The sequence below is a fragment of the Sphaeramia orbicularis genome, chromosome 19, assembly GCF_902148855.1.
Source record: "Sphaeramia orbicularis chromosome 19, fSphaOr1.1, whole genome shotgun sequence".
Classification (NCBI taxonomy): Eukaryota; Metazoa; Chordata; class Actinopteri; order Kurtiformes; family Apogonidae; genus Sphaeramia; species Sphaeramia orbicularis.
In genome coordinates, this window is record NC_043975.1 from 25,968,865 (window position 1) to 25,993,885 (window position 25,021).

Consider the following 25,021-nt stretch of genomic DNA (forward strand, 5'->3'; position numbering starts at 1 on the left):
TGTTGTAGTCAGTAAAACCAGTTCTAACCTGTTGTTCTGGAAAATCTCAAAACCATAGATGTCCAGCACCCCGATGACCGTGTTCTTCCCGTGGACGTTAGCATTGTAGTTTTTCACCTCAATGATGTCGTTAATACGACCCACAATCCAGCAGAAAAGACGCTCATACATGGCCTGGGGGTGACAAAATATTTAATGCACAAGTGTAAAGTAAGGGCACCCACTAGGCTCTCTAAATGGTTCTTTAACAAGTGGTCTGCCCAAGGGCACAAAGAAAATACAATTCAACATGGTATCAGAGGTTAAAATATCAAAATATCAGTGAGTCACACTTTAGTTCACAGCCCACAGTGCTGGGTTTGAGCCTGCCTACATGCACTGCTGCCTCCACAGTCTTCTGTCTGGAGTCATAACATTGTGACTCATGCTTGTGTGAAACTCAATAAAAATATCACCAAGCAGAAGCAAGATGTCACAACCCTCTAGGCATCAGCGGGGACCATTTTTCTCTTTTACTGCACAGCTGAGAATTATATAAAATGCGCTACAGGAAAAGTGTAGTGTGATAAGGTTACAGCCTAACATGTAATCTGTTTTCCACATCACAAGGAAAACAATAACCTTGGCTAGTGCATCCCGTCCATAGCTGGCCTCTTGCTCTGTATGCTGCTTCTCAATGATGTCTCGACCGGTGGCCACAGTGCGATACAGCAAAGCCTTCTGCACATTCTCCTCTTTGGTGGACAGCAGGTCTTTGATTACAGACACCAGCTTGGAGTTCTCTATCAATGTCACATCACCATCCACCCCAAAAGTGAGGTTACCCTGTGAGAAAAAACAGTGACAATAGATTAGTGCTTGATAAAATTGATTTATTTTTCATTTAATGGGTTCTTTCTTTTGAGTTATTAAGTATATGGTGATTGAAGAGGCTGCATTTCCACATCCTTGAGCACAAAATCACACTTCTATTAGCAAGTCCTCTTTGCCAATATAGCAGTTTCCACATCAGGACATGGCTGGCATGAGAATTGAGCTGGGATTTGGTATTATCGGGTATTACCAGATGTAGGATGGTGGCCACGATCTTGTAAACAGTCTGAATCTCGTCCCCTGTGAAACCGATCACTTTCATTGCATCGGCCACAGCTTTGAAATCAGCACTGTCGTTAATGCAAGACTGAAGAAAGACAGAGACACAGTGATGATGAGGAGAGGGAGGAAGGCAATAAATCCACTATAAAAAGCAACTTAACCCTTTATAAGGCACTCAGAAATACTCTGAAATTGTAATTTTCAGCATTAGTGTGTTACTGGAGGACAGATAAGTGGCAAAAAAAATTTAAAAATCCGAGTATATGTAAAATATACAAGATTAACACATGTAAGGTGAAAAGAACATCTGTTAGATCGTTACAACAACATAAGTGCTGATCCAGACACCTGTCCACATCCACATTATCCCTTTGAACATCATTTCTTACATTAGTACCATTACTTCATGGTACCTAACAAAGCAGGTACACTCGCTGTTCATGCAGAGGCGGACCTTACAGACCCTGTAGACCACATTGGACCTGAGATTGTTGACTCACTGTCTGCATAGAAACTTTTGCTGTCACTATCTTGTAATGTGTGTAGAAATTACCAAAAATAGTCACTTGCCCAATAAGCGGTAAGTTAATTGGCTGGCTCAGTGATTACTATAGAATCTACCTTTTTCTCCCAGAGCTAAACATCAATTGAATTAAAGTAATGTAGTTGATAAGATAAATATCTGGATAAAAAAATCAAGAGACTACTGGAAAAAATAAGTAAGTAGTTACATATTTTGAGTAAAATGAACATTACTGTTTACTCTAGAAAGTACTGATAACATTTCACTGAAATACACTAAATGAAAATAGTTTTATTTGGAATTTATTTGCAGAAAGTTACAAGTGGTCAAAGTAACAACAAAGACAAGGAAACAAACAAGATCAAATTTTTTTTAAAACTCAGGAATAGTTCAGAAAACAATATTTAGTGGAACCCTGTTTTCTAATTTTTTGAATCTTTGCGTGCTCTCCACAGATCTTACACAGTGCAGCTCAGCTTTACTTGTATCCTTCCATCTTCATCTTAAGCATATTGCAGAGGTTTTCATTGGGTTCAGGTCTGGAGTTTTGAAGTGGTCTCTTATTTTTTTCCAGAGTTGTACAGTAGATGTTGATATTCTGTATCACTGTGTTTTTTTTCTTTTTCATTTCCAGTTAATTGAGCTGGAATATCAAATTTTCAGTTAATTAGTAACAGACTAAAGCTGAGCTCTGATGCATTACTACATAAATAGGAGCTGCTGATGCACACAATGTACAAACCACCACTTCAGCTGTTTGGTTGTAGTTTCTTCCATGATGTCAGAGTGTTTGTTTATGTCTAGTGGTTTACTCTGCTAAGCAAAGACAGCAGCACAAAGCAGCAGAAGTCTAAATTAACACCTTTGCAATCCCTCTCTGCAACAGGCAATGGTAATCACTGAGATAATGCTTGTTTTCTTACACGTAACAGCATAACACCATGTATGTGATGTGTGTTTTCTTTCCAAAAATGTCACATAAACCATGTAAACTGCGGCAAGGCAGAAAACATCTGTAAGTCATGTTCTTGACTGCGTTTATTTTCTTGCAAACAAACTTAATACCACACTCTCACTCTTTCAGTCAATGTTGTTTGGACTCTACCATCCAGATAAACACACTTCAACTAGACATAAAGGCTCAGAACCACAAAAACTATTTACTATAGATTACCTTTATCTGGCCTCCAACTTTGATGTAGTTGTAACCTTTTGGGTCCTTCTGAATGTGGAGTGAGCGTAGCAAGGAGTCAGGAGCGCCTCTGAGCAACTAAAAAAAACAAATGCACCTCAGTTAATGATGCTTAACAGTATGTTTCTATACTGAACTACTTTACAACAAAATTCTGTGCTTTTGTGGCCTTAGCTTGACTTTTACACATGTAACTGTCGATTTCCTAACTTATATTTCAAACATTTACACATAAATAGCTTAACTCATGCACAAGTGAACACACCCAACCAAGAAAAAACATCAAGTTTGGTAGCGATATTGTCATTTTAACATCAGTCTTACTTGCACTATATAAAAAACTCCTGTCATTAACTCAGAAATACTTAATATTTCTGTTGTCAATTTTGTTTTACAAGTGTAATCAACAAAACAGATTCTATCTCATACATTAACTAAATACAGATCTACCTGATAGAATGAGTGGAAGCTCCTCTCCCCTTCCTGTTGGAAAATTACTCTGGACTGTTGGGAAAAATAGTGACATACAAATCAGTACAATATCATAGGAATTGCTTTGAATTAGCAAATTACATATCGTCACAGTGGGGAACCTAGTGCTTCTCCTCTGATTTCTAAGATGAACCATGTTACCTTTTCCAGCAGGTAATTGTTGATGTGGCCTCCTATGGGATCTCCCTTAAAGTCGAAGTTGATGTCCATGTACTTGCCAAAGCGGCTCGAGTTGTCGTTGCGGTTGGTCTTGGCATTTCCAAAGGCCTCCAGGACACAGTTGGATTTAAGCAGCATGTTTTTTACCCTGTGAAATGACAGGAGTACACTAAAATTACAGGGGCCACTTAGAGTGACAGTAGTGTTTGTCATGGCATGGTATGTGAGGTGATACAAAACAGTTTGTTTTTTTCATGTTTCTATAATTCACTGGTTGCTTTCTCAATATTCTCACTTACTTGATATTTTATCTTGGAAAAAACAAGAGAAAAGGCTATGGGATGCTACTTATCTGTTGTATGATATAAGAAATTAATTTTTTTTAAACAAATGAGTTTTAAAACTCTACCTACACAGAGGAGTTTAATAATACTAATAAGAAGAACAAGAAGAAGAGCTAACAACACATACTTAAAAAAATAAATCAATAAATAAATAAACAAACATTTTAAAAATGATGGAGCTAATTTATTGTTGTAAATACACAAAATATAAGGCTAGAGAGCAAGACAAAAATAAGTAGCAATATGAATAATAACACTGTCTAACAGTTTATTGCACTGCTTTCTCTTTTCTGCCACTGCTTTGATGCTAAAATACACAGATAAAATTAATATCGTTGAGTGTCAAAGTATGTTGCATCATTCCAACTCCATAAGTCAGATGTTTGCGATTAGAAAAGATATTGCACTGTAGTAAAATTTTCCAAGTAATGCATCTTAAACTTATTCTGTATAGCATTTTAGGTCATCAGACTTGTAAATGACACACAACCTTTTGCATTATCTTTTCTCTTATGTGTGGTTTGAGGGTTTGTCCAGGAGTTTTTAATCATTTCTAACTTTAATGTTATCACCTGTAATATATTACTCAACAACTAATCTGGAAAGCTGAACTCAAAACTCAAAACTTTCCTGCTCTACTTCTGCGCTGACACTCCTTCCACTCCCACACCTACTCAGTTATCAGTGCCATTGACAAGTTGAAGTAGGGCTGTAACCATATCTCACTGTGATTTAATAGCTTTATACTGAATAGAATAACTCAGATGACACTAAATATAGCTAAAGTTACATAAAAATTCCAGAATCTGTAAAAGTTATAGCTCTGTCAGGTATAATTTCCTCTGCTTTCTCGTCTTTTGTTTTTATGAGTTACAGTCTGAAGCGTAGAGATTTAATATCCGTGTTCTCTGTACTTAAGATTTACAACAATTTCCTCCTCCCAAAGTATAACTTGTTGCTGTATTGTATTTGGACGAGCAAAAATATTTCAGTGGTGAGTCGAAAGAAAATTTAATGAAATGTTTAGACAAAAGGTGCAAAGTTTCAGTAAAGCAGTAATTCAGACATTCAAAGAAGAGCCTTTGTAAACTTCCTGGTAATACCTGATATTTTCTAACCTCAGCCAAACACGCAGTGCAGCAGCTCACCTTTCAACTTCAGCCCTTTGATTAGGATTGGTGATAGCAGCGATGTATTGCATTATGTACTTGCTGGCCTCTGTCTTTCCTGCTCCACTTTCCCCTGTAATAAAAGCACAATGTAAGCAATCTTTGGAAATAAAAATTCTTTTAGTGTATTGTTTTCTGAAGGTCTGTTGGCATATGACAGTAGCACATTTTAACCCGTAAAGACCTAGAACAATTTATTATATTATCCTCTGCGTTCTACATCCTTCAGTGAAAATCCTGTATTTTTTTATATTTAATTTACTGATTATGTAGATGCGAATACAAGCTCAGAATGGATTCAAGTCTTATAGTAAAACACAGAAAACTGAAGAAAAAGTGGCTTATCATCAACTGAACATAAATTAGAAGTCCCTACACATTCATCTGTCAAACTACGTGGGTTTTACTGGCGAACTGATGTTACAGAGAATGACATTATTTCCACTCTCATTATGGAGCCTCTAAACGTCCAAATGGGTCATATCTGACAACGATGAAAAGCTGAAAAATTGCATTTTACTTAAAATATTTAATTGAATAGATAGGATTAGTGGGTCATAAGTTATTTAGTGTTTTAGATCAGTAGTGGCTTTTAGTCAGTGGCTGATGTTTAGGTCTTTTAGGATTAAGTAACTTAAAAAGAAAAACTTAAGAAAGGCATAAAAACTGTGAGCACTAAAGTAAATTGATGATTTTCAATATAATAAGTAAGACCACAATGGGCTTTTAGATCTCAAGCCTGGATATTTACAATCCATGCTCTACATCAAAATATATCAGGTCATCTTTTTGCAGTGTTGTTGGAGTGTGGTAGGATGGGGGGTTCAATTCCTGCTCTGACCACCAAGTGGTGCCTCATCTACTTCTGTTACTTTCACACAGCTTGTGGCCACATGACAGTTTTCCAGACAAGGTGAGGGTGTAATATTTATTTTTAAGTGTATGTTGGTTGTATAAATGTTTTTCCAGAGGTCTCATCACTGGAATCACATCTCAGTATCAAAGCTGCAGTTTGACTTTGTACATGATACCCAGTGTGTATTTTCTACAAACAAAAGACCAAACATCTTTGGTCTTTTTGTCTGGTCAGTAGAGGGGGCTTCCCATGTTACCTGAGATGACAATACATGTGTCTTTGCTCCTCCTCTTCATGGCTTTGTAAGCAGCATCAGCGATGGCAAAGAGATGGGGTGGCCTTTCATACAGCTCCCGGCCCTTGTACTGCTCTATGGTGTCACGGCCGTAGATGTTCATGGCACGGTAAGGGTTGACAGACACTACCACCTCACCGATGTACGAGTAGATCCTCCCTTTCTCAAACCTGGAGGCACACAAACAAAATATTTTATTTATTAGTCTTTTGAAGTGCACCTTATATATTTCTGAACATGCACATGAGATGGAAAGCTTAACTCTGCTCAGATTTTACAGGATTCTTTCAAGTGCTTGCACACTCTATTATCTGTAATTAAAACAGATTTAAAGACTTTAAACACTTACAATACATTAACTCTGGTTTTCTAAAACTTAGGGTCAGGATGCAATATGAGTCATGAACTGTTTTTACTGGACCACCAATGTCACTTATTAATTCAATATGTGATTTTATTTTCCAAATGAAAACATACATTGTTATTTGGAAGAAAGAAAGAGAAAAACAAAGTAAAGGACAAAAATTACATAGACAACATAAAAAGATTGATATGATGACTGTTTTGATTCAGTACAAATTTTTGAAAGTTTGGGTACTGAGGACATTAGTTTTTTGCCTGAAAAGTTTAGAAATCACTGCCTTAACCTGTACATTTAAAACAGTAGCAAAATAAAGGCCTACTCTACTTTTGTCCTATATTAACCTGCCTCAGTGACATAAACTATTACTTTATGCATGCAAATTATGAGTATGATTCTTTCACTTATAATTTACTCATATCCAACACTTGACACAACTTCATCATGAACACACTGATATATATAACATCAATAAATGCTGTGTAACATTAACAGATCAGCAGATCCTGCAGGTAAATAAACTATAAACTCACAGGACATCAAATTACAAATGCAACTGCAGCATGCAAAGTTTTGTGTGTTATAACCAAACAGATGGAGAGTAAGATCTTTTTTCACACTCTGCATAAAAGTAAACAAGGAAGTCACTCCTGCAGACAAATATAGGCAGCATTAGATCTTGTTTCAGCAACTCTCCTTAAAACCAAGCCAACATTCTCCTTAACACTGTCAACACTGGTCTCTTTCACAGGTATCCAGTTATGTATGACATCTGTTTCAGAGATACACCATAGTGTGTGTGTGTTTCTGCCATGATATTATAAACCCTGTGGGCTTCCTCCAGTCTGTCTATGCAGTTTTTGCTTTCCTAACATGTACCTTCACCTTTTTCTCACACTTTGTCTGCTCTCTCAAACACACAGTACTTCTATCTGCCTCTTGATCTGTCTCGGCCTCCCTCTCTCTTCGTCCCAGTCCGCCTGCTTGACTTCCTTCCTCGATAGGATCCCAGTTTTTCTCCACAGAAGAATAGTGTCTTTCTTCACATGAGCCAAACCTCTGCCGCTGCCTTGAAAACATGGCCAAATGCATATTATTCTAAAATTGGCTTAGCCCTGTGCAGGCATTTGTGAATTAGGGCCTGAATTCTGGCGTCTACAGTGAGAATAACCTCAAAAAATGAGGTGCAGTTTTGATATTTACCAATTTAACACTGCATTCGTGTAAAGTTTAATATTATTGCAAAGAATGTAAAATTTATTTGTGCAGACAGCCTTGAGCATCTACCAAAACACAAATGCTGAGGCTTTTTACAGTTGGTTGTGCAATTCTTTTTATCAATGTTTCTCAAACCTTGGCTTTTTCAGAAGGACATAGACCTTGGCCTAAACTTGTAAATACAAGTGGAAAACAACTTAATTCCATGTGAAAGAGACTAGAAAATGTCAGTACAGTAGGGTAGGATTGCATTTTATTGTTTATTCACACAGTGGCGATTACCTCATCCTGGTTTCTATTCATATGTCATGGCATTCTCATGTTAGAACAACAGGCAGACAGTGACATGTGATGCTTATGTGGTTGAAGAGAGCATGAAAGGATGTATTATTAAGCTTCAGAATAAAATAATAACCTGTGAACATTACAGAAATCATAATTATACTCAGGTAGATAGATTGGCAGAATCTAAAATACAGTCACGGAAAAAATTATTAGACCATCAGAAGTCATCAAAAACAATGGATGTGCAATCAAGTACTAACTCCTGTGTGTATCGTGACTAAAACAGACAGAAAAGAAAACATGAAATGCCTAAAAGCATGGTTTTTAGCAGTACAACGCCATAGCTATTGATGTAAGAAATTGTGATTTTAGCTGTCAAGAAAACATGGAAAATGGATAGATATCAGCTCTGAAATTAAACTCTTATGAGCTATTTTTGTTGTTATCATTATATTTGTCCAAACAAATGTACCTTTAGTTGTACCAGGCATTACAATGAACAAGAAATTGAAGAAAACAAGGGGTGGTCTAATAATTTTTTTCCACGACTGTACAATTAATAAAAATCAAGAGGAAAGAGAACAAATAGAAGATAGACCTTTAATAAACTGCTGTGCTTCTACCATGTTCTTGAGTATATTTATTACACCTTGAATTAGAGCGAATGCACAAAAGCTACAAATACGAAAAACAAACCAGAAAAAAAATCTACAAGAAAAGTTGTTGTTCATACTTCACATGCCAACACAAATAATTCATGGCAGTGCTAAGCTAACATGCTAAATCCCATCATTTATCTGGTGCAACAGAAAAAGACCCATTGTGCCCGGTCTCCTTCAGTCAGGAGGCTGCTGTGTGCCCGCTCCATTGTTCCACTGTCAATCGGAGGTCTTTGTCTGAGACGGTCCCTCTGTCTCCCCCCCACATGAGCTGACAGTACGAGCTGCCCACTTAGCGCACATGTACAATATGGTTTGGGGGAGTGTTAACAATGCTTTACCAGGAGGGGAGGGGGGTATCAGGGATCCCAGCTGAATATGCACACAATGAAAGTGACAGGATCTGCCATCAATAATGGGAAAGGAAACAGGTATTTCACTATTGTTACTATGGATATTTTTGCATAATGTTGTTACTTGTATGGCCAGTTGTTTTCATTTTATTCTGTTTTGTCTTTCTTTTCTTTTATTGATCCAGTGAACATGGATGAATTTCCCCCTGTGGGTTATTAAAGTGTCTGTACCCCTTTGTCTAAATTCACTTATTCAACAGATGTATTAAATTTTCCACATAACTTATACCATGACCCTTTTCCAACACTATTCACACAGTGAGCTTTAAACTCATTTTTCATACATTTCATTTTATGTCCAATTTATTACAACAAAAGTTGAAGCATTGGTACAAATACTGTATATACATTATGTTTTCCCATATCCCCTACTACTGATGTTATTGTTGCATTGCAAAATAACCAGCAATTCTATTTCATTTAATTTTAATTCTACTATTTACTTCACAACAGCACTATCTTCTGCAGTAATATGTGGTATTAAGTAAGCAGAAATCTTTTTTATTGCCAGTACTTTAAGTTAAACAGCAACACATGGGACGACTAATAATGTAATGATATATATCATCATAATAATACATAAGCGTAATGTCAAGCTAATGCATGATCTTCAGATTGATGCTATTATGCCCTGAAACTTTAGCATGACCCATAAAATTATTCACAAATGTTGTAAAAGACCAGCAGAAAGAAAATGTTTTTTTTGGTTTTTTTGGGGGGGTTTTTTTGGGGGGGGAGTGCCACTATTAAGTAGCTATAGTTGAATTCTCGGGTCACTTTCTCTCACTGATCGATAAAAGGATATACATGAATATCTCAACACAAATACGCAATGGTAACAAAGCTGTAGAGAAGTGAATAAACCCTCTGCTAAATTAAAAACTGAGTATCTGCATTATTTCAAGCATATACTTTCACTGATGTGTAAAGAAATGCTATACTTGTACACTATATATCTGATGGTGAACATTAACTGATATAGGTTTTTATAAACTTGGGAATAAGTAGTAATTCAATTGAATTTGGTATCACAGCAACACAAAACTATATGCAATTGAATTCACATATAGTAGTTATATAGTGAGTGAGTTTTAAAAGATGGAAATGGTATTGAGACCAGTGTGAAAACAGTTTTAAAATCTGTATTTGTTAAACTGTAAAGGTTTTCCTGGTTGTGCGACTTGACAAATTACACTAACACTTGGAATAAACGTTGGTTGTTAATGTTTAATGCTGATTAATGTTTAGTGACATTTGTTACTAGTCTCCTCTTGCTGTATATCTTACCTTACGCCTAATCAGTCCTTACCACATAACAACAGGAGATAAGTTTGAATAGAGGTAGATTTTCCACTGCCATGAAACTAAGCAAAATGTTTATCTCCTGTTCTAAAATAATAATGTAAAACTAAACTGTGACATGGAGGTACACATCACACATTTAACAGCAGGTCAAGGGGAAGTTTATGTGATTTTTTTCTGGATTTGTCATTCAAATGCTGTGGTTTACTGATGTGCAAAGGAGGCAGCGCAGGATCAATACAGGCACAGTTTAATCAGCGAAAGGCCCAGAAGTGCCCTAGTGTTTTTCCCCTACCTCTGAATGTATAAATAGCAACTATGACTCACTCCCATTTGTATCATCTCTACAGGGAATTAGAACAGATCAACACGAGAAGAGAAGAGAAGAGAAGAGAAGAGAAGAGAAGAGAAGAGAAGAGAAGAGAAGAGAAGAGAAGAGAAGAGAAGAGAAGAGAAGAGAAGAGAAGAGAAGAGAAGAGAAGAGAAGAGAAGAGAAGAGAAGAGAAGAGAAGAGAAGAGTAATCATCTGTATTGTGTCGACTGGCATATAGGGCGGCTGATCCATCTGTTCCACTTTCATTTAGGAGGATTTGAATGACACAGGGAGGAGATTAGAAGCCTTTATGGGTATAATAGTCTCCCAAAAAAGCTATTTATAGACACAAACCAATCAAATGAGCTTTCAACATGGTAATCTGTCTATATTTACTTCATTTTTTTAAAGTCAAACCCTAACCATAGTTGAGACAGAGGTATCGGCCCGCCCACGGGCCTAAAAAATTATGTTAATATTCATCTACTATAAAAATATAATAAATCAGGACAATGGATGTTTTTTTCAACTTTTGCTCAAAGTTTAGACCCTAATGTTAATAAAAGTACATCAAAAGTGTATTTTAATGCAAACTTTAATGTTCAAACATGATTTTTAATCTTTGTGGGGTGAAATATACGCTATTAAAAATCTCCGACACGAACAAGTAATTTATGCATATCATCGTCAATCCAGCCAAACAAAAAACAGGCAAGGATAAAAAAAATTCTAATTTCTCTTTTAGTTTGTTACAGTTTACTCAGGCATAGTAACAGATACAATATTTTAGACAATGGGAATAGATTCTGTGAGGTCTCTAAATGTCCATAGACACCAAGAACATCCATATGAACCTTATTATTGTGAATTCTTCATTTACTTTGGGTATGTCTTTTTAGGTGGTTTTCCCCTGAAAATATGGTCAGGGTTAAACAGGTTAAAGAGAGTTTTTAAAGTTGAAGTCCTCAGGTGAAAACAGTACAGCTCCCTCTGCTTCATCCTCTTCCTCCCTGCATTTTTATTTTTATTTTATCCTTTTGTCCAGCTGTGAAGGGAAGTGTGTCTAAACTGGTCTAACCTGCAGGCTTGTGATCTCTTTCCAACAGGGCCGCTCCCAAAAACTGCCAGGAAATGAGCGAGTGAGAGAGACAGAGAGAGTGAAAGATGAAGAGGAGAATGAGGAGGAGTAGGGGTGAAAATGGGAGGAAGAAAGAGCATACTTGCAAACAGCGGTTATAAACCTTAAGATCTCTGATGATTAACACTGGCTGCTCCTGTGAACGTTTCATGTACCCGTTGTCAGCATTTCTCAGTCATGCAGACACAGTGGGGACATGTCACCAGTGTTTTCCTGTTTCTCTATTAAGCAACCTAGTCTAAAAAGTCCCAAATGTACCACAGACACCCTAATGCCACACATACACTGATGCACAAATGCCCTTCGTGAACACAAACACACAAACACACACTCTCAGATGTGAATTACAGAGCAAAGCCAAGCACAACCACTGTCTCCAATCTTGTTTGGGTGGAACTTTTTATGGTTAACTAGGGAGGAGTGCAAGCGATTTTAAGACATTTTCTCACCAACAATCCCGCCTCCCTCCCTTCTAAAAAGAAAAACTTCAGAGAGGGAGTCAGAAAATAATTAAGAGGTAAATGTGACTGAGATAGAAAGACAGAAAGTAAAGGTTTTTCCAAGATGAAAGGTGTTCTGAGATGCATCAGTCTGGAACATGTCCACATGAGCAGGTGCAAATTTACCAAAACCACACAGAAGTTAATACAAAATTTGTTTTTAGAGTAGTGGCATTGAGTAAAAAAGAGCTGTGGTGGAAAAGCATGGGTGTGTGCTCTGTCCTTCAGTGTGTTGGTGTTAAGTGTGACTGGCCCACATTGGTGTGAGCTGGGTCAGCACATGTTGTCATAATGATGTGTGCGAACTTCAGGGTCAGTCTAGGAATTATGAAGGGCAGAGAGATAATCTGAGTGTGTTCCACTTTTATCTCTGAGTTAAATACCATCACTGTTGTTTGGAGTTACAGCAGTATGCCTCAGGGTTTGTGCCAATGACTGAAGGCTTTCTCAATATCTTTGCTGTTTAGACACTTTTGTGACTGGCGAAATTATTTGTGTTGATTCTTTTCATAATATTCCATAAATACGTAAATCAAAGTAGGGCTGAATGATATGGGATGTGTGCCCCTGAGTGAATGCTGAAGAATCCAGATGGCTTTAAACTATTATTTACTTTCAGAACATGATAAACATTTGCCAAACTACTGGAGATTTCACAAATCTGAGGTAAAGCAAACATGCCAGTCACTGCATCTGTAAACAATGCAACATTTTCATTTTCTTTGTGGGACAACCAGACTAGATGTTTCTGCCATGTACTGACCTATAATATGTATGTTTATGGCTAAAGTATTGAAATCATATTAAACATTTATTATTGTTACATAGATGGTAAGTATGGTGATCATTTTATCATCCAGCTCAATCTCAAACCTCATCACAGCCTAGCTCTAAATGAATGAAAATCTATGAAACAAATACAGACAAAATAGCATTAAATAGTCTCTCACCACACATGTATTTAATTTTCTTCTTACTCTGCTGTTGACAAAGGTCATGAGTTCACAGTCATAAACAGAAAATAAGCGCTTTAAGCATAAGACACTGAGCAAACTACTGGATTATACATTTTGGCAAATGGATGCAATGATGATGATAGCTGTAATTACGCCATTTTAATCAGTTCTCTGCTCTCATTTCTCTGGCTGAGGCCTGATCTAATGTTCTCTCGGAGGGTTATTGAGTTAAATGCAGATTATCACTTTGCAGTGGCTGAAATCCTACTTTTAGTGCAGTAACTACTATCAGCGCTTTTAAGTAGGCCAGTGATCTTTACAACCATGTTTCTGCACCCAAGTCACATTTTATAACCACACTGATTAATGGTTACACTGGTGTCTAATTTAGTAAGGTTATGTCGCTTTTAATTTATGGATTCTGTATGAGAGATATTGCTCTTCAGTAGCAGAAAAAAACAATTACACTAGAGCAGGACTGAGGCTCTTGTCAAAGACATAATAAAATAAGCTCTGAACTGGGTCAAAAATCTTGATCCAGAAGCGCTGCTCTGCCCCACCTTCCTCTCCTCTGTTTGACTCTTTTATGTACAGTGTGACAGAGGCCTCCTTCACGGTCTGCAGCTACCAGACATCTGGGCTCTGCATTAGGGATTTTCCGCTGCTTTGTAAAGCCTGCTTAGTGCTAAACAGCAGCTCCCAGACTGCCTGTAGGAGATGCAACCCATTGACACATAACACATCAACCCTCCCTCTGGCCCACATCAATCTTCTCCCAAAATCAGAAAAGGTAGTTTCCCTGCTAACAGCACAGCTGGCCTGCTACAGGGCTGGTGCAGAAAGACAGATTATGTAAGGATTTGACTGAAGAAAAAAATTCTGAACTGTGCATTTGAAGCATTACAATGCAAAATGGTTTGAGGCAAAAAAACAAATATGTGAAAAGCACAGAAGCCTTTGCCAGGACATTTAAGTAATTTTCTGTCTACATCTGCTATTATCTAATGGAAATTTACACACAAAAAAACATGAACAAAACTCAGTGCCCTACTTTGTTTCCTTATGCCAACACCATGTCTGTCTGCAACCAATATGTCAGCCTGAAGATAGAAGTTAAAGCAAAAAGTAACATACAACATCAATTACTGCAGATAAGAAACATGTGACACAGCACAACAGTGTTTGAACAAATAAATTAGTAACATTATCCCTAAAAATGGAGCATGGCAGAAGACAAGAGAGAGAAGAATCAATAGTAATAATGTTAAGTATGACCATAGTCTGTAGATTAATAATATAACATCACTAGTAGCCAAACAGATAATGAGCATTTCCCCAGAATGATTTATTAGCTGCACTTTATTCTGAATCAAGAATAATGAAATTACATGGTTTGCAGTGAACTGACCACAACTAATTTAATATTAACAAGAAGAAAGTTACAGGATAACAAATGGAGCAGATACAGTATTTATGAGGGCACTATGTCGAATGATAAATAACACCTGTCTGGATCTGCTAGTCTAACAAATTGGCTCCATGTAATATCAATTCAACTGTTAAACTACTACTGGCATCAGGATCTTGAAATTAAATTAACTGCTAGTGATTTAGTGATGGAGTTTTGAACCACATAGCAGTTTGGTTAGATGTTTGAGACAGTGTTTATGCAACCTTCACATGCAGTATCAACTTTAAATCTAACATGCAAACATAAATTCAAGGCTAGTTCAGAGCTGGTGCCTGATCTCAAACTACTTCTTCAAATGTCAATGGCCAGAGATCCCGTTCTTATCCAAGGGAATGACTTAATTCAGTGGTTGAGGTGGGACTATATCATGGCAAATCAAACCTTTGTGATCTAATTGGCCTAATCCAAAGGAGAAGAAGAAAAATCAGGGTTCCAGTAAAGGCATGAAATTGAAGTTGGTGATAACAAAGCTGGACAAAGTGACTTAAAGCATAATCTGTGAAAAAGTAAGCCAGTTGTAAAATGCTCACCAGTGGAATTCCAAATCCATCCTCACATCAGCCCAGGACTAGCAGTAGGTTTGTGTGGGTAGAGGGAGGATAAATAAGACACAGTTCACAAGATAACTGTTGTCATCAGGGTCACCACATTTACCACAACATTTGCACAGCGCTAATGTCGAGGTAACTTACACAGGTATCAAGTTCAACTTAAAAAGAAGTGCTTTTCTTCTAAATATTAGTCCCACCTCACATTACCCATATTCTTAGTGAAGCCAAAGAACACAAGCCTTTAAGGAAATAAGCTGGTAGCCAAATCCAGTCAGATGAGATGATCGATGTCAGTTTAAAGGAGTGATATTTTGCCTTTTTAAATAGAATTATGCGTTTTAAAACATTTCCCTGTGGTCTACATAAACTGTAAATGCCATGCTTGGGTCTGAATTCTCCATTAATTAAACTCCACAGGCCCATATTCAACCCTATTTCTGAGTAATGACAAGAGGGTCATTTTGAGTGCTGGCACTTTAAATACAAATGAGCCACTTCACACCAGACCCCCTCCAGGTTGTTGACAGTACTGCTCTGTCCCGTTCAGCCACTTGTATTCATTAATATAACCAACAACTGAACATTTTAGGTAATCGGCTCAAAGTTTGGACATATTTTCAGTATGGACTACAACTGCTGCTGCTGACAAACAATTATGGTGTAGTCAGAAAAATGTTCATCAGAAATCTTGACCTTATATGTGCAAAAGTCATGATGTAACCAGTTATAGATGAAAAAATTAAGAAGGAATTAAAACAGGTTGTAGAAATCCACTAGATTTTTGCCAGCTTTGCAGCTAAATTCAAACTTTTTGAACTATTATGGTCCCCAAATACACAAATAAATGTACCAAAGACTAATAAAGTGGGTTTAGCAAAATATGGCCACACTTCTGTGAATCCAGTACATTGATCCATTAATTTCTAAAGTAATTTCTCTTGTGAATCAATAAAATTTGCCTAAGTCTAAAGACACAGTAATTCAGCAGTTGGTCTATACAACAGTAGAAAAACACACACAAAGACAGAGGCATAATGCAGGCCTCATGCCGTTTACTAGCCTGTGTTCCTCCCATTCTCACTACAGGATGTTCCCATGAGGGTAGCTGTTCTGAATACTTAGGGGGAAATGGGAGCCATGTGTAAACAGCTTGGCTACAGATCAGGTGGCTGACCCTCCTTTCTTGGCTGACTGGGACCACAGCCATCTGCCACACTCCTTGCATCACACAGACCCACATATGTAGTATATTACTGCCGGTGCTCCATCATCTCAAAACCTGACCCGTTATAGTTATGTCTACATCCAGAGATGGTGGGTGATATCAATATGAATCGAAGATAATAGCACCTACTAGTGAATGGACCAGTAGGGTGTGGAGGTTTGGATTTGGCTGAAAGCCTGATGCAGAACCTGTTTATGCTTTGACACACTTGCCAGTAGTGGCTGATGTGGAATCATGATGGGCTGGGCTGTGAACATGAATGACTGCATAGATGGAAGAAAAAAAAAAAGAGGATCCTATCCAAAATGACCAGACATTACTCAATAAGCTATTTCAGGAAAGTACCATTATTTCTTTCAGGGATAAAGGGAGGGCAGAGACGAGTGTAAAAACAGATGAATGGATGGGGAATAACCACAAGAAAATGGACAGGAGGTGGAAAAGGGGTCAGGGATAGAAAATCAGGATTACTACCTTTCACAGAAATGTAAAAAAAAAAAAAAAGAGGTATTTAACACCGCAGTTAAAGGCTGTAAAGAGATGTGAGGCGTTGGCTGTGAAAGTGAGTAAGTTATTCTACCCCCGCGGAGGCTCAGGGCACAGCTCCAACAGGTGGACACGAGAACAATGCAACACTGAAGAATGCGATGAATGACATCACAGTCAGGGACACACTCACACACAAAACATACACAAAGTTAACATAATCACACAATAGCACATCAGACATCTGACTCAGACGAATCATCGGGGATCCCCAAAGACAACATGCACGCCAATTCCTGAAAAATCTTCACACTCATTACTTCAGTAAATGAGGATCAGATAGTGTATCGCATGAGTGCATCGCGTCTCATGTGTAGGTCAGGGAACAAGGCTTCTGGGAAGTTGTGTCTGAGGGTAATGTTGCAGACAGAGGATGCGACTGCTTGTTAAATCATGAGCCAGACAGCTTTTAGTGGGAAGCTTCACAACATTAAGAACTTAAGTGAAACTATGTTAAAGGTGAAAGTAGAGCTGTGCAATACAACTAAAATGTCAGATTTACATGTACATCATTTTATAACACTATATATGTGGTTTTTAATTGATTTTGGATGGTAAGTATAGAAGTGAATTAATAAGCTAATGCCCCTGTGATCATCCTATGTCTATTTGTTTTTTGTTTGTTTGTTTTGATGATGTCTATGTCATCATTATGTGTATTTTTTTTTTTTTTTTAACTTACAGTGAATGAGTGCTGTATCAATGTAGGCTGTTTTATATCTTGTTCTGTCACCTGCCTAGGGACTGCAGATGAAAAGTAGTTATTTTTACTAATTCTGGCATATTTACATGCGTCTATTTTTTATACAACAATTTTCATAAATATGCATGGTCCCTATTAAATAAACCAATTAAATAAATAAAAAAAAAAAAAGTTAGAGAAGTTCAATACCCATATAATAACAACAGCTTCAATTTCTAAAAGAAAAGTCTGACAGCCAATTATTCCCCACCACCTTAATTTATGGCCTTAATTTTTGACATTGTTAGAATCTAGACAACAGCTGAACTGAACATCGATGACAAAATAACGAAAATAATAAACCCTTAGTTTTATTGTATTAATAAAGTTACAATGATCACATACATGCAACATCTAGGTACAGGATTAAAAACAAAAGCTTCACAAATAAACAGCTTTATAAACTACACTGTCCAGTATTTTGTGTGACCTCCCTTTACATTTAATGTGACTTTAACTCTTTTGCCCAAATTTAGAACATTAATTTTACTAGGTTTCATTAACATTCAGACTTTGGGCAACTTTTTCTATAGGAAAGTAGATCACATTAAATATTGACTTCAGTCTGTAGATGTCATTTAATTCAGATTTTTTGTATGTGTTTTATATACTGTGCAATATTTCCTGTATTTTCTGTGGAAAAGTTAATGAGAAATTGATATATATGCACTTTTCAACCCTGCAAAAACAACAAAACTTAGCTTCACCTAAGACTTTTGCACTGAACTGTATATATCATCATATCACATAGCAATGGGTGAAAGTAATTATTTAACTAATATGTGAAATTACATACAACAGCAAAATTATGCAGATAAAATTGTAATATAATGAGTATTTAAACAGACTGATCCAAAACTGACTCTATAGGTAGACATAGGCTTCATATTGTGTAAACTCTGACCGACTAGCCTTTTATTTTTGCAAAACTATTAGACGCACAGAATATGAATAGCAAAATTAAGAGTTGACAATTGTTTAAAGAATATGCCAAAAACCTAATGAAACGGCAAGAGAGTATGACCTAAAAGCACTAAAAGGGGATAATAAAAAAGATGAAATTAAAAAGTCTTGGAGGACGGTGAGGCGGTGCTAAACAGACTCCTCCTGACCCCGACTGCCAACACAGTCAGTCCACAAATGAGATGTGTCTAAGAGCTGCCGAACTTATTTTAGAGGGGAATAAAAGCTACACAAGCACAGCCCCTGTTTATGTAAGGACGGTAATGTGTTTCAGATTACCGACGGTTGTATGGAAATTCTTGTGGCGAGACTGGACTTTTCATTGCTGGATTGCAGGGGAGCAGGCCTATGAGGCATTTCTCAAAAAGCCATCTAAGAACTCACTGGTTCAGGGGAGAGTCAATTTTTTTTTTTTTCCTCTGTGATTAGAAAGCAATCCCTCTGGCAAGACTGTAGGCATATGCTGAGGCTGAGGCTACTACAATATAAAAGGAGCTTATTTTACTAACCCAGTGGGCCCATCTTCTGCCTTCAAACTATGACTGTAATTGACATATTCTCCCTAACTGCTCATCTTGGCAAGGTGGAGAGCTACTGGGCAAATGAGCAGGAGGAAAACTATCTATCTTCCTGTTCATCTATAAATATTACTCTTTCAGTCGGTGGCCACCACTAACAGGAAAAAACTTTAATAGCTGGGTTGGGATTAAATATTCTTAGAGACATCTGCTGCGTGCCATCACCCATTTTCATCTTTGCTGCAGGGAAGAGAAATGCCTGCCAGGACTTTGTGTTCTGCACATGGACTTTGGTATTATTGCTGAAGAATGAACAAAGGCACAGAAAAGCAAACAAAATATATGTGTGATTCAACTAAAAGAGGCCTCAGGGGGAAAAATGTCGCTATGTCAAATGACTACTTCCACCCACTATGTTGAAATGTTTGCATTTGTATTACCTGTGTTATCTCTCTGCTTTTAGTAATTACACAGACTTCTACACTGAACAACAGGAGAGAAAAGTGCAACCTTTGGATTTATCCCCCTGGCAGACCTTCAATCGCATATAAAATAAGATTAGTTTGAGCTCCATGTTTATCCAGTGGGAGAAAAGAGTGAGCTGTCCATTTGTGCATCACACCACTTCTAATCTACCTGCTGTCAGAGTAATAAATCCCACAGAGAGAAGCCATTGTTCCTTTAACAGCAGTTGGAAATCATTTGCCTGGTGGTCAAATTGTAAAATCTAAATCGCAATGTAAACAAAGTGACAACTACAACTTGGAAGGCTAAAGGTTATGTAATTGTGCAGTAAGAGCATGTGTTTTTGCAAACTAAGAATGAGGTTTCTAACACAAACAGACTGTCTGCACAGAAGATTCACAACTAAGCTCTCAAGCGCTACAGGAAACAATGAAATATGAGCAGAAAAGGCACGGAAATGCCAGCTTTCCTGCTTCTTTGGCCTGCTCTATATTATTGGAGCCTTCCTGTTAAATGTCCTCTTTAACTCCCCATAGATGGGTTCAAAGGTCAAATCGCTTGGAGCAGTTCATACAGGCAAATAAACAGGACTTCTCAGAGGTTTTGCACAGTTGTCTTAATACTTTGGACAAACTCTTTGTCTCAAGTTGGACATATGCATTTCAGAGAAATGAAGACATCAGGGCATGTACAGCAGAATCATGAACTGAGCTGATTTTAAAACAGTGAAATAAGTGCATGAAGGTTGTGTGATGAAAAACAACTTCACAACTATTCATTCATTTTCTGAACCCGCTTTATCCTCACTAGGGTCACGGGGGTCACTTGGAGCCTATCCCAGCTACATAGGGGCGAAGGCGGGGTACACCCTGGACAAGTCGCCAGTTCATCGAAGGGCTGAACATATAAAGACAAACAATCACTCTCACACCTATGGGCAATTTAGATTAACCAATTAACCTATCAGTGCATGTCTTTGGATGGTGGGAGGAAGCCGGAGTACCCGGAGAGAACCCACGCAGACACGGGGAGAACATGCAAACTCCACACAGAAAGGTCCCACCCCCCGTCGACTGGTGTTGGAATCGAACCCGAGGCACGAGTGCTAACCACTGCACCACCGTGTCGCCCACTTCACAACTAATCAAACATTATCAAATTCACAATATGGCCAAGAACTGCAGGGTAAAATACAGCTATCGTATTCCTACAAAACAAAATTTCTGGTGCTTCAGAGATTCCCCAGCCTTTGATTTTCCAGAGAAACAAAAATGCTTGTTTGGTAAAAAGTTGTAAAAAACTAAAACATTTAAAAATCATATCTTCATCATTGTCATCATCAACATGCTTATTCCTCCATCCCCACTGAAATTTGACTCTTTACAATTGTAATCTGTCAAAGTTATTATAATATATATATTTTTTTAACTTCTTGATTATTCCCATTCCCAGCCCATGATAAATCCAAGCCATGTGTGTTTCAAACATAATCTTAATCATACAAGTGCAAGAGTTCTTAAATGTAAAGTATATGAGAGTATGCAAGATACCCTTACAATAATAATCCTTCTCCATCATCACCTCAGGCCCTGTCTCAATGCGTACTTACCTGCAGAAACCCTGCCCCCTGCCTGTATTTCCTATTTTCCCCATTTTGTTGTGTTGTGACTGTTCTGGGTGCTGACCTTCAGACAGTGAGTTTCTGCCTCCAGCCAATAACAGCACTGTGCAGTGTGTTTGTGCAAGAACAATATAAACACAAAGTGACTCCCGTTCTCTTCTCACTTGCCGCATAGTTTTGTCTGAAAGACAAGCATCTGGGCAAAGCGCGCACATGCGCGCACACACACACACACACACACACACACACACACACACACCTTTCAGACCTGAAATAAGGAAACTTGTGCTATGACTGTATATGACCTCCAGCACATTCGTTTTCAGCCTTTTGTGAAGGTATGACTGTTTATGTTTTTAGAGAGCAACTACCTTGCCAGAATCAAGATTTAACATGAATTTTTCTACTTCACTGACTATGCTACTCACTCTCCCTATTTAGGCCCTGTACTTACAAAGACGGTTTTGGTCATATCCGTAAAAGTTTTATATCGGATAGGCACACGAAACCGGCGTTTTCAGTCACTGAAACTGCAACTTTTTGAAACCAGATCCCAGAGTGCATAAATTTGAAAACACCGGTTTCACATCTTCATCTGTATGACCAAATCACAACTTTTCTAAAATGATGATGTCATAGCGCCACCTCGATAACCTTTCACCCTGGAAGCAAGACACCACTTCATAACAACAACAACGGCGGACTACAGAGTAGTGCTCGTGCTACAACAGCTATTGAGCTTATTGGAAATATTGAATCAAAATCTTCAGCTACTCTTTCATAACAATGAGCAACAAACAACCATAGCTAACAATATTCACTACATGCTCTTAGATCCGCTGTGGAGAGATGTTGTTGTTGTTTTTCTTCTGTAGTCTATGGTTTGTATACAGCATGCAGCTTTATGCGCATGCTCCATGTCTGTCCGTTTTTTTGCGAGAGCATTACAACACCACATACAGGCCTGGCATTTGTGCTAGATTGTTTTCAGTCATCTTCAATGGTTTCGTGTGGATGCAGACATTTCCTGAAACAACTCCATGTTTACGGAGCACTTTTTTGAAAACCACAAAGAAAAAGATCAAATAGGAAAAGATGTAGTTTCATGTGGATGTGGCCTTAGTCTATAACTCGCTCCACCACCTTTCTCTCCTCCTCATTAACTGAGTGGAGGAGGGGCCAAGTTTCAACGGTTAGGTTACAAACACAAACCAGAAATTACATACTCATGTCACATACTTTGCCTTTAAACCAATCAGCTCAGAGCTTTACAAATTTCCCATCATGTATGTTGACACAAAGTCCACTTACATGATGTTCTGTAACATTTTTGTGCTTGTTTTTCATTCTGAAATAACAGGTACAAATTTGGAGGAGATATTGTAAATATTTGTCCATAATTATTTGAAATATGCAGCCATTAGAATTTTTCTTCTCAATTGCAAGTGACAGTGAAAACATGCTGCCTTATAAAGACAAGCATTTAACTGTAATCAGACTGGCTGGCTGGTGGGATGCAAAAACAACACAGTTTACACTAGGTTCAGAACTATTCAGAGGATCTTCGCTTGTTAATAACTTTTGACTTAGACTCCTTTTATCAAAAACCTTTTCCACTTTTTGTAGAGGGAAACTGAGGCTTGTCATCTCCAGGTGAACGTCTCTGAGGCTGCAATAAACATGGCGACTGGAATCTTTGAGAGTTTCAATTAAGACTGAGAGGGAAAGTGATCAGAGTTAAAGATTGTATTCTGATACTATAATTACCTTATGCCTGTAATTCTATTATAAGCAGCCCATCAGTTGATTTTCATATAAACAGGCAAATCTTATCTGCTGACTAGACAAATCATAAGAAATTCCCAAGACCCTGTAAGAATTTGGCTTGAACTTTTATCCATCCAGACATCTCTGGAAAAAAAAAAACAAAAAAACACTGGGCATCTGCTGGGCTCTATTTAGAGACTGGGAGGCTCACTGGAACAGGCCACACAGTTCAACCTCAAGTCAAACAAAGTAAATGTCAACTCGAACAACCGTGTCTACCCACACTGGAGGGAAACAAGCAATCTTTTCCAAATCAGGCTTCACATGCAGTCACTGGGGGGACTTGATTACCCCCTCAATATGGCAACCATTTAATGACATAAGTAGAAATCCCCTGCACAGCGGTGTGTTTCATTGATGCTGAAGAAGTAGAGCCTATGTGAAAGTCACCAAATGTGCACTGGCAGCATACCAAAGCTCAGCTCTAGGCCCACTTGAAATAAACAGTTGAGGATTATTACAAGGTCTAAAGGAGTAACAGTGCTCCTCAGTGAGTAAGCCTGGTGATACATACACAAAACACACTGTTTACTTTTGTAGTTGTTAAAAATAGACCTCCAATATTTTTGTAAGGTACTACAGGTCCATAACTAATTCTGCTTTAAGCCATTTTCATGATGTTGGTTTCTGACACATGGCATCAAATTCAACTAGAACATGCATACATGCTCCAGCTCTACTTGTAACTACTGAGACAAATGGAGACCATTAGATGCCTTATGCCCTCTGGATCCCTCCCTCCTTGAGTAGCCCACTCCCACTCAAGCACACACACTTGCACATGTATGCGCGCACCCACAGACGGAGGGAAAGGGAGCAAAAAGGAAGCACTCCCGGTGGGTCACACCCTCTACAAATAACAATCTGCACACGCAATCTCCAGACTGAGCTGTCTAGCTGGAGGGAAAACAGAGTCAGGAAAATGGGGGACAGTCGGGAAAATGAGGCATGTCCCTTTTATTTGCCTGGCAGGATGACAGTACCCTACACCAGTTTGTCTAATTTAAGTCAAAGTTAGCTTTATTGTCATATGTGCAGCACATACAGAAGACTGAAATTGGAAAAAACTCTAAAGCCTATGGTGCAACAGGAACATAGTAAAAAAAACACACACACACACACACATACATATATATATATATATATATATACATATAAGTAAAATATGACTATAAACATAGAATATAACTATAAACAGCAAGGGACTGAAGAGTTTAGTTTAGCTGAGTTTAGTTTATTAGTTTATTGTATCATGGCCAATCCCAATTAATAAACTGTATCAATAACAGTAAAAAGGGGCAGCTTTGGCCAACATGGCTAGTATCCTGCTGTAGTCCCTGGCCTGATGACAATAGGCACCCTAAAAACACAATATATTACAGCACATTAATAAAAAAGAGAGTTAAGACAGCTAAGAGACAATAAACAGGCAAATAAAGCGGCAACAGTAAAGTGACAGATGGGTTACTGATGGTTAATGGTTAATGTTTATGGATGTAAAATCCCTGTAGATGCCATTTTAGAAAGTACCTGGGACACTCACGTTCATATTCTTAGATTCAAACAGGTGTAATGTGTTAAAAAAAAAAAAAAAAAGTATTACTATGCAAAATTAAGAAAAAAAAAAAAAAAGCATTTGAGTCACAGATTAATCACAAATTAAAGACCAAACTTATCCTTAGTTAATATATTCTGTCAAACACAAGCACACAGTATGACAAACTAATACAGCAACTTCTTAAAACTTCAAGTAGTAGACTTCATCTTCCCCATTCGTCCTTGAAGTATGGACAGCCAGTTTTTCCAGTATGTAAAACATTTG

General features: G+C 37.8%; 1 protein-coding gene and 1 long non-coding RNA gene across 2 annotated transcripts in view; one reads left to right on the forward strand and one right to left on the reverse strand.

Moving 5' to 3' along the window:
- The window catches only part of myo1d (myosin 1D), a 113,665-nt gene that overhangs the window by 84,761 nt on the left and 3,883 nt on the right, over positions 1-25,021 (reverse strand). The window contains exons 2-9 of the mRNA XM_030122239.1: positions 6,087-6,295; positions 4,954-5,047; positions 3,444-3,609; positions 3,261-3,314; positions 2,793-2,888; positions 1,064-1,180; positions 622-825; positions 29-174 (exon numbers count right to left, since the gene is read on the reverse strand). Of these exons, the coding sequence (XP_029978099.1) occupies positions 29-174; positions 622-825; positions 1,064-1,180; positions 2,793-2,888; positions 3,261-3,314; positions 3,444-3,609; positions 4,954-5,047; positions 6,087-6,295 (1,086 nt within the window). The remainder of the gene's footprint in view (positions 1-28; positions 175-621; positions 826-1,063; positions 1,181-2,792; positions 2,889-3,260; positions 3,315-3,443; positions 3,610-4,953; positions 5,048-6,086; positions 6,296-25,021) is intronic.
- On the forward strand, positions 10,806-14,147 carry LOC115410569 (uncharacterized). The gene is made up of 2 exons (XR_003934106.1): positions 10,806-10,990; positions 11,783-14,147. It is a non-coding gene; the product is annotated as an uncharacterized LOC115410569 (long non-coding RNA).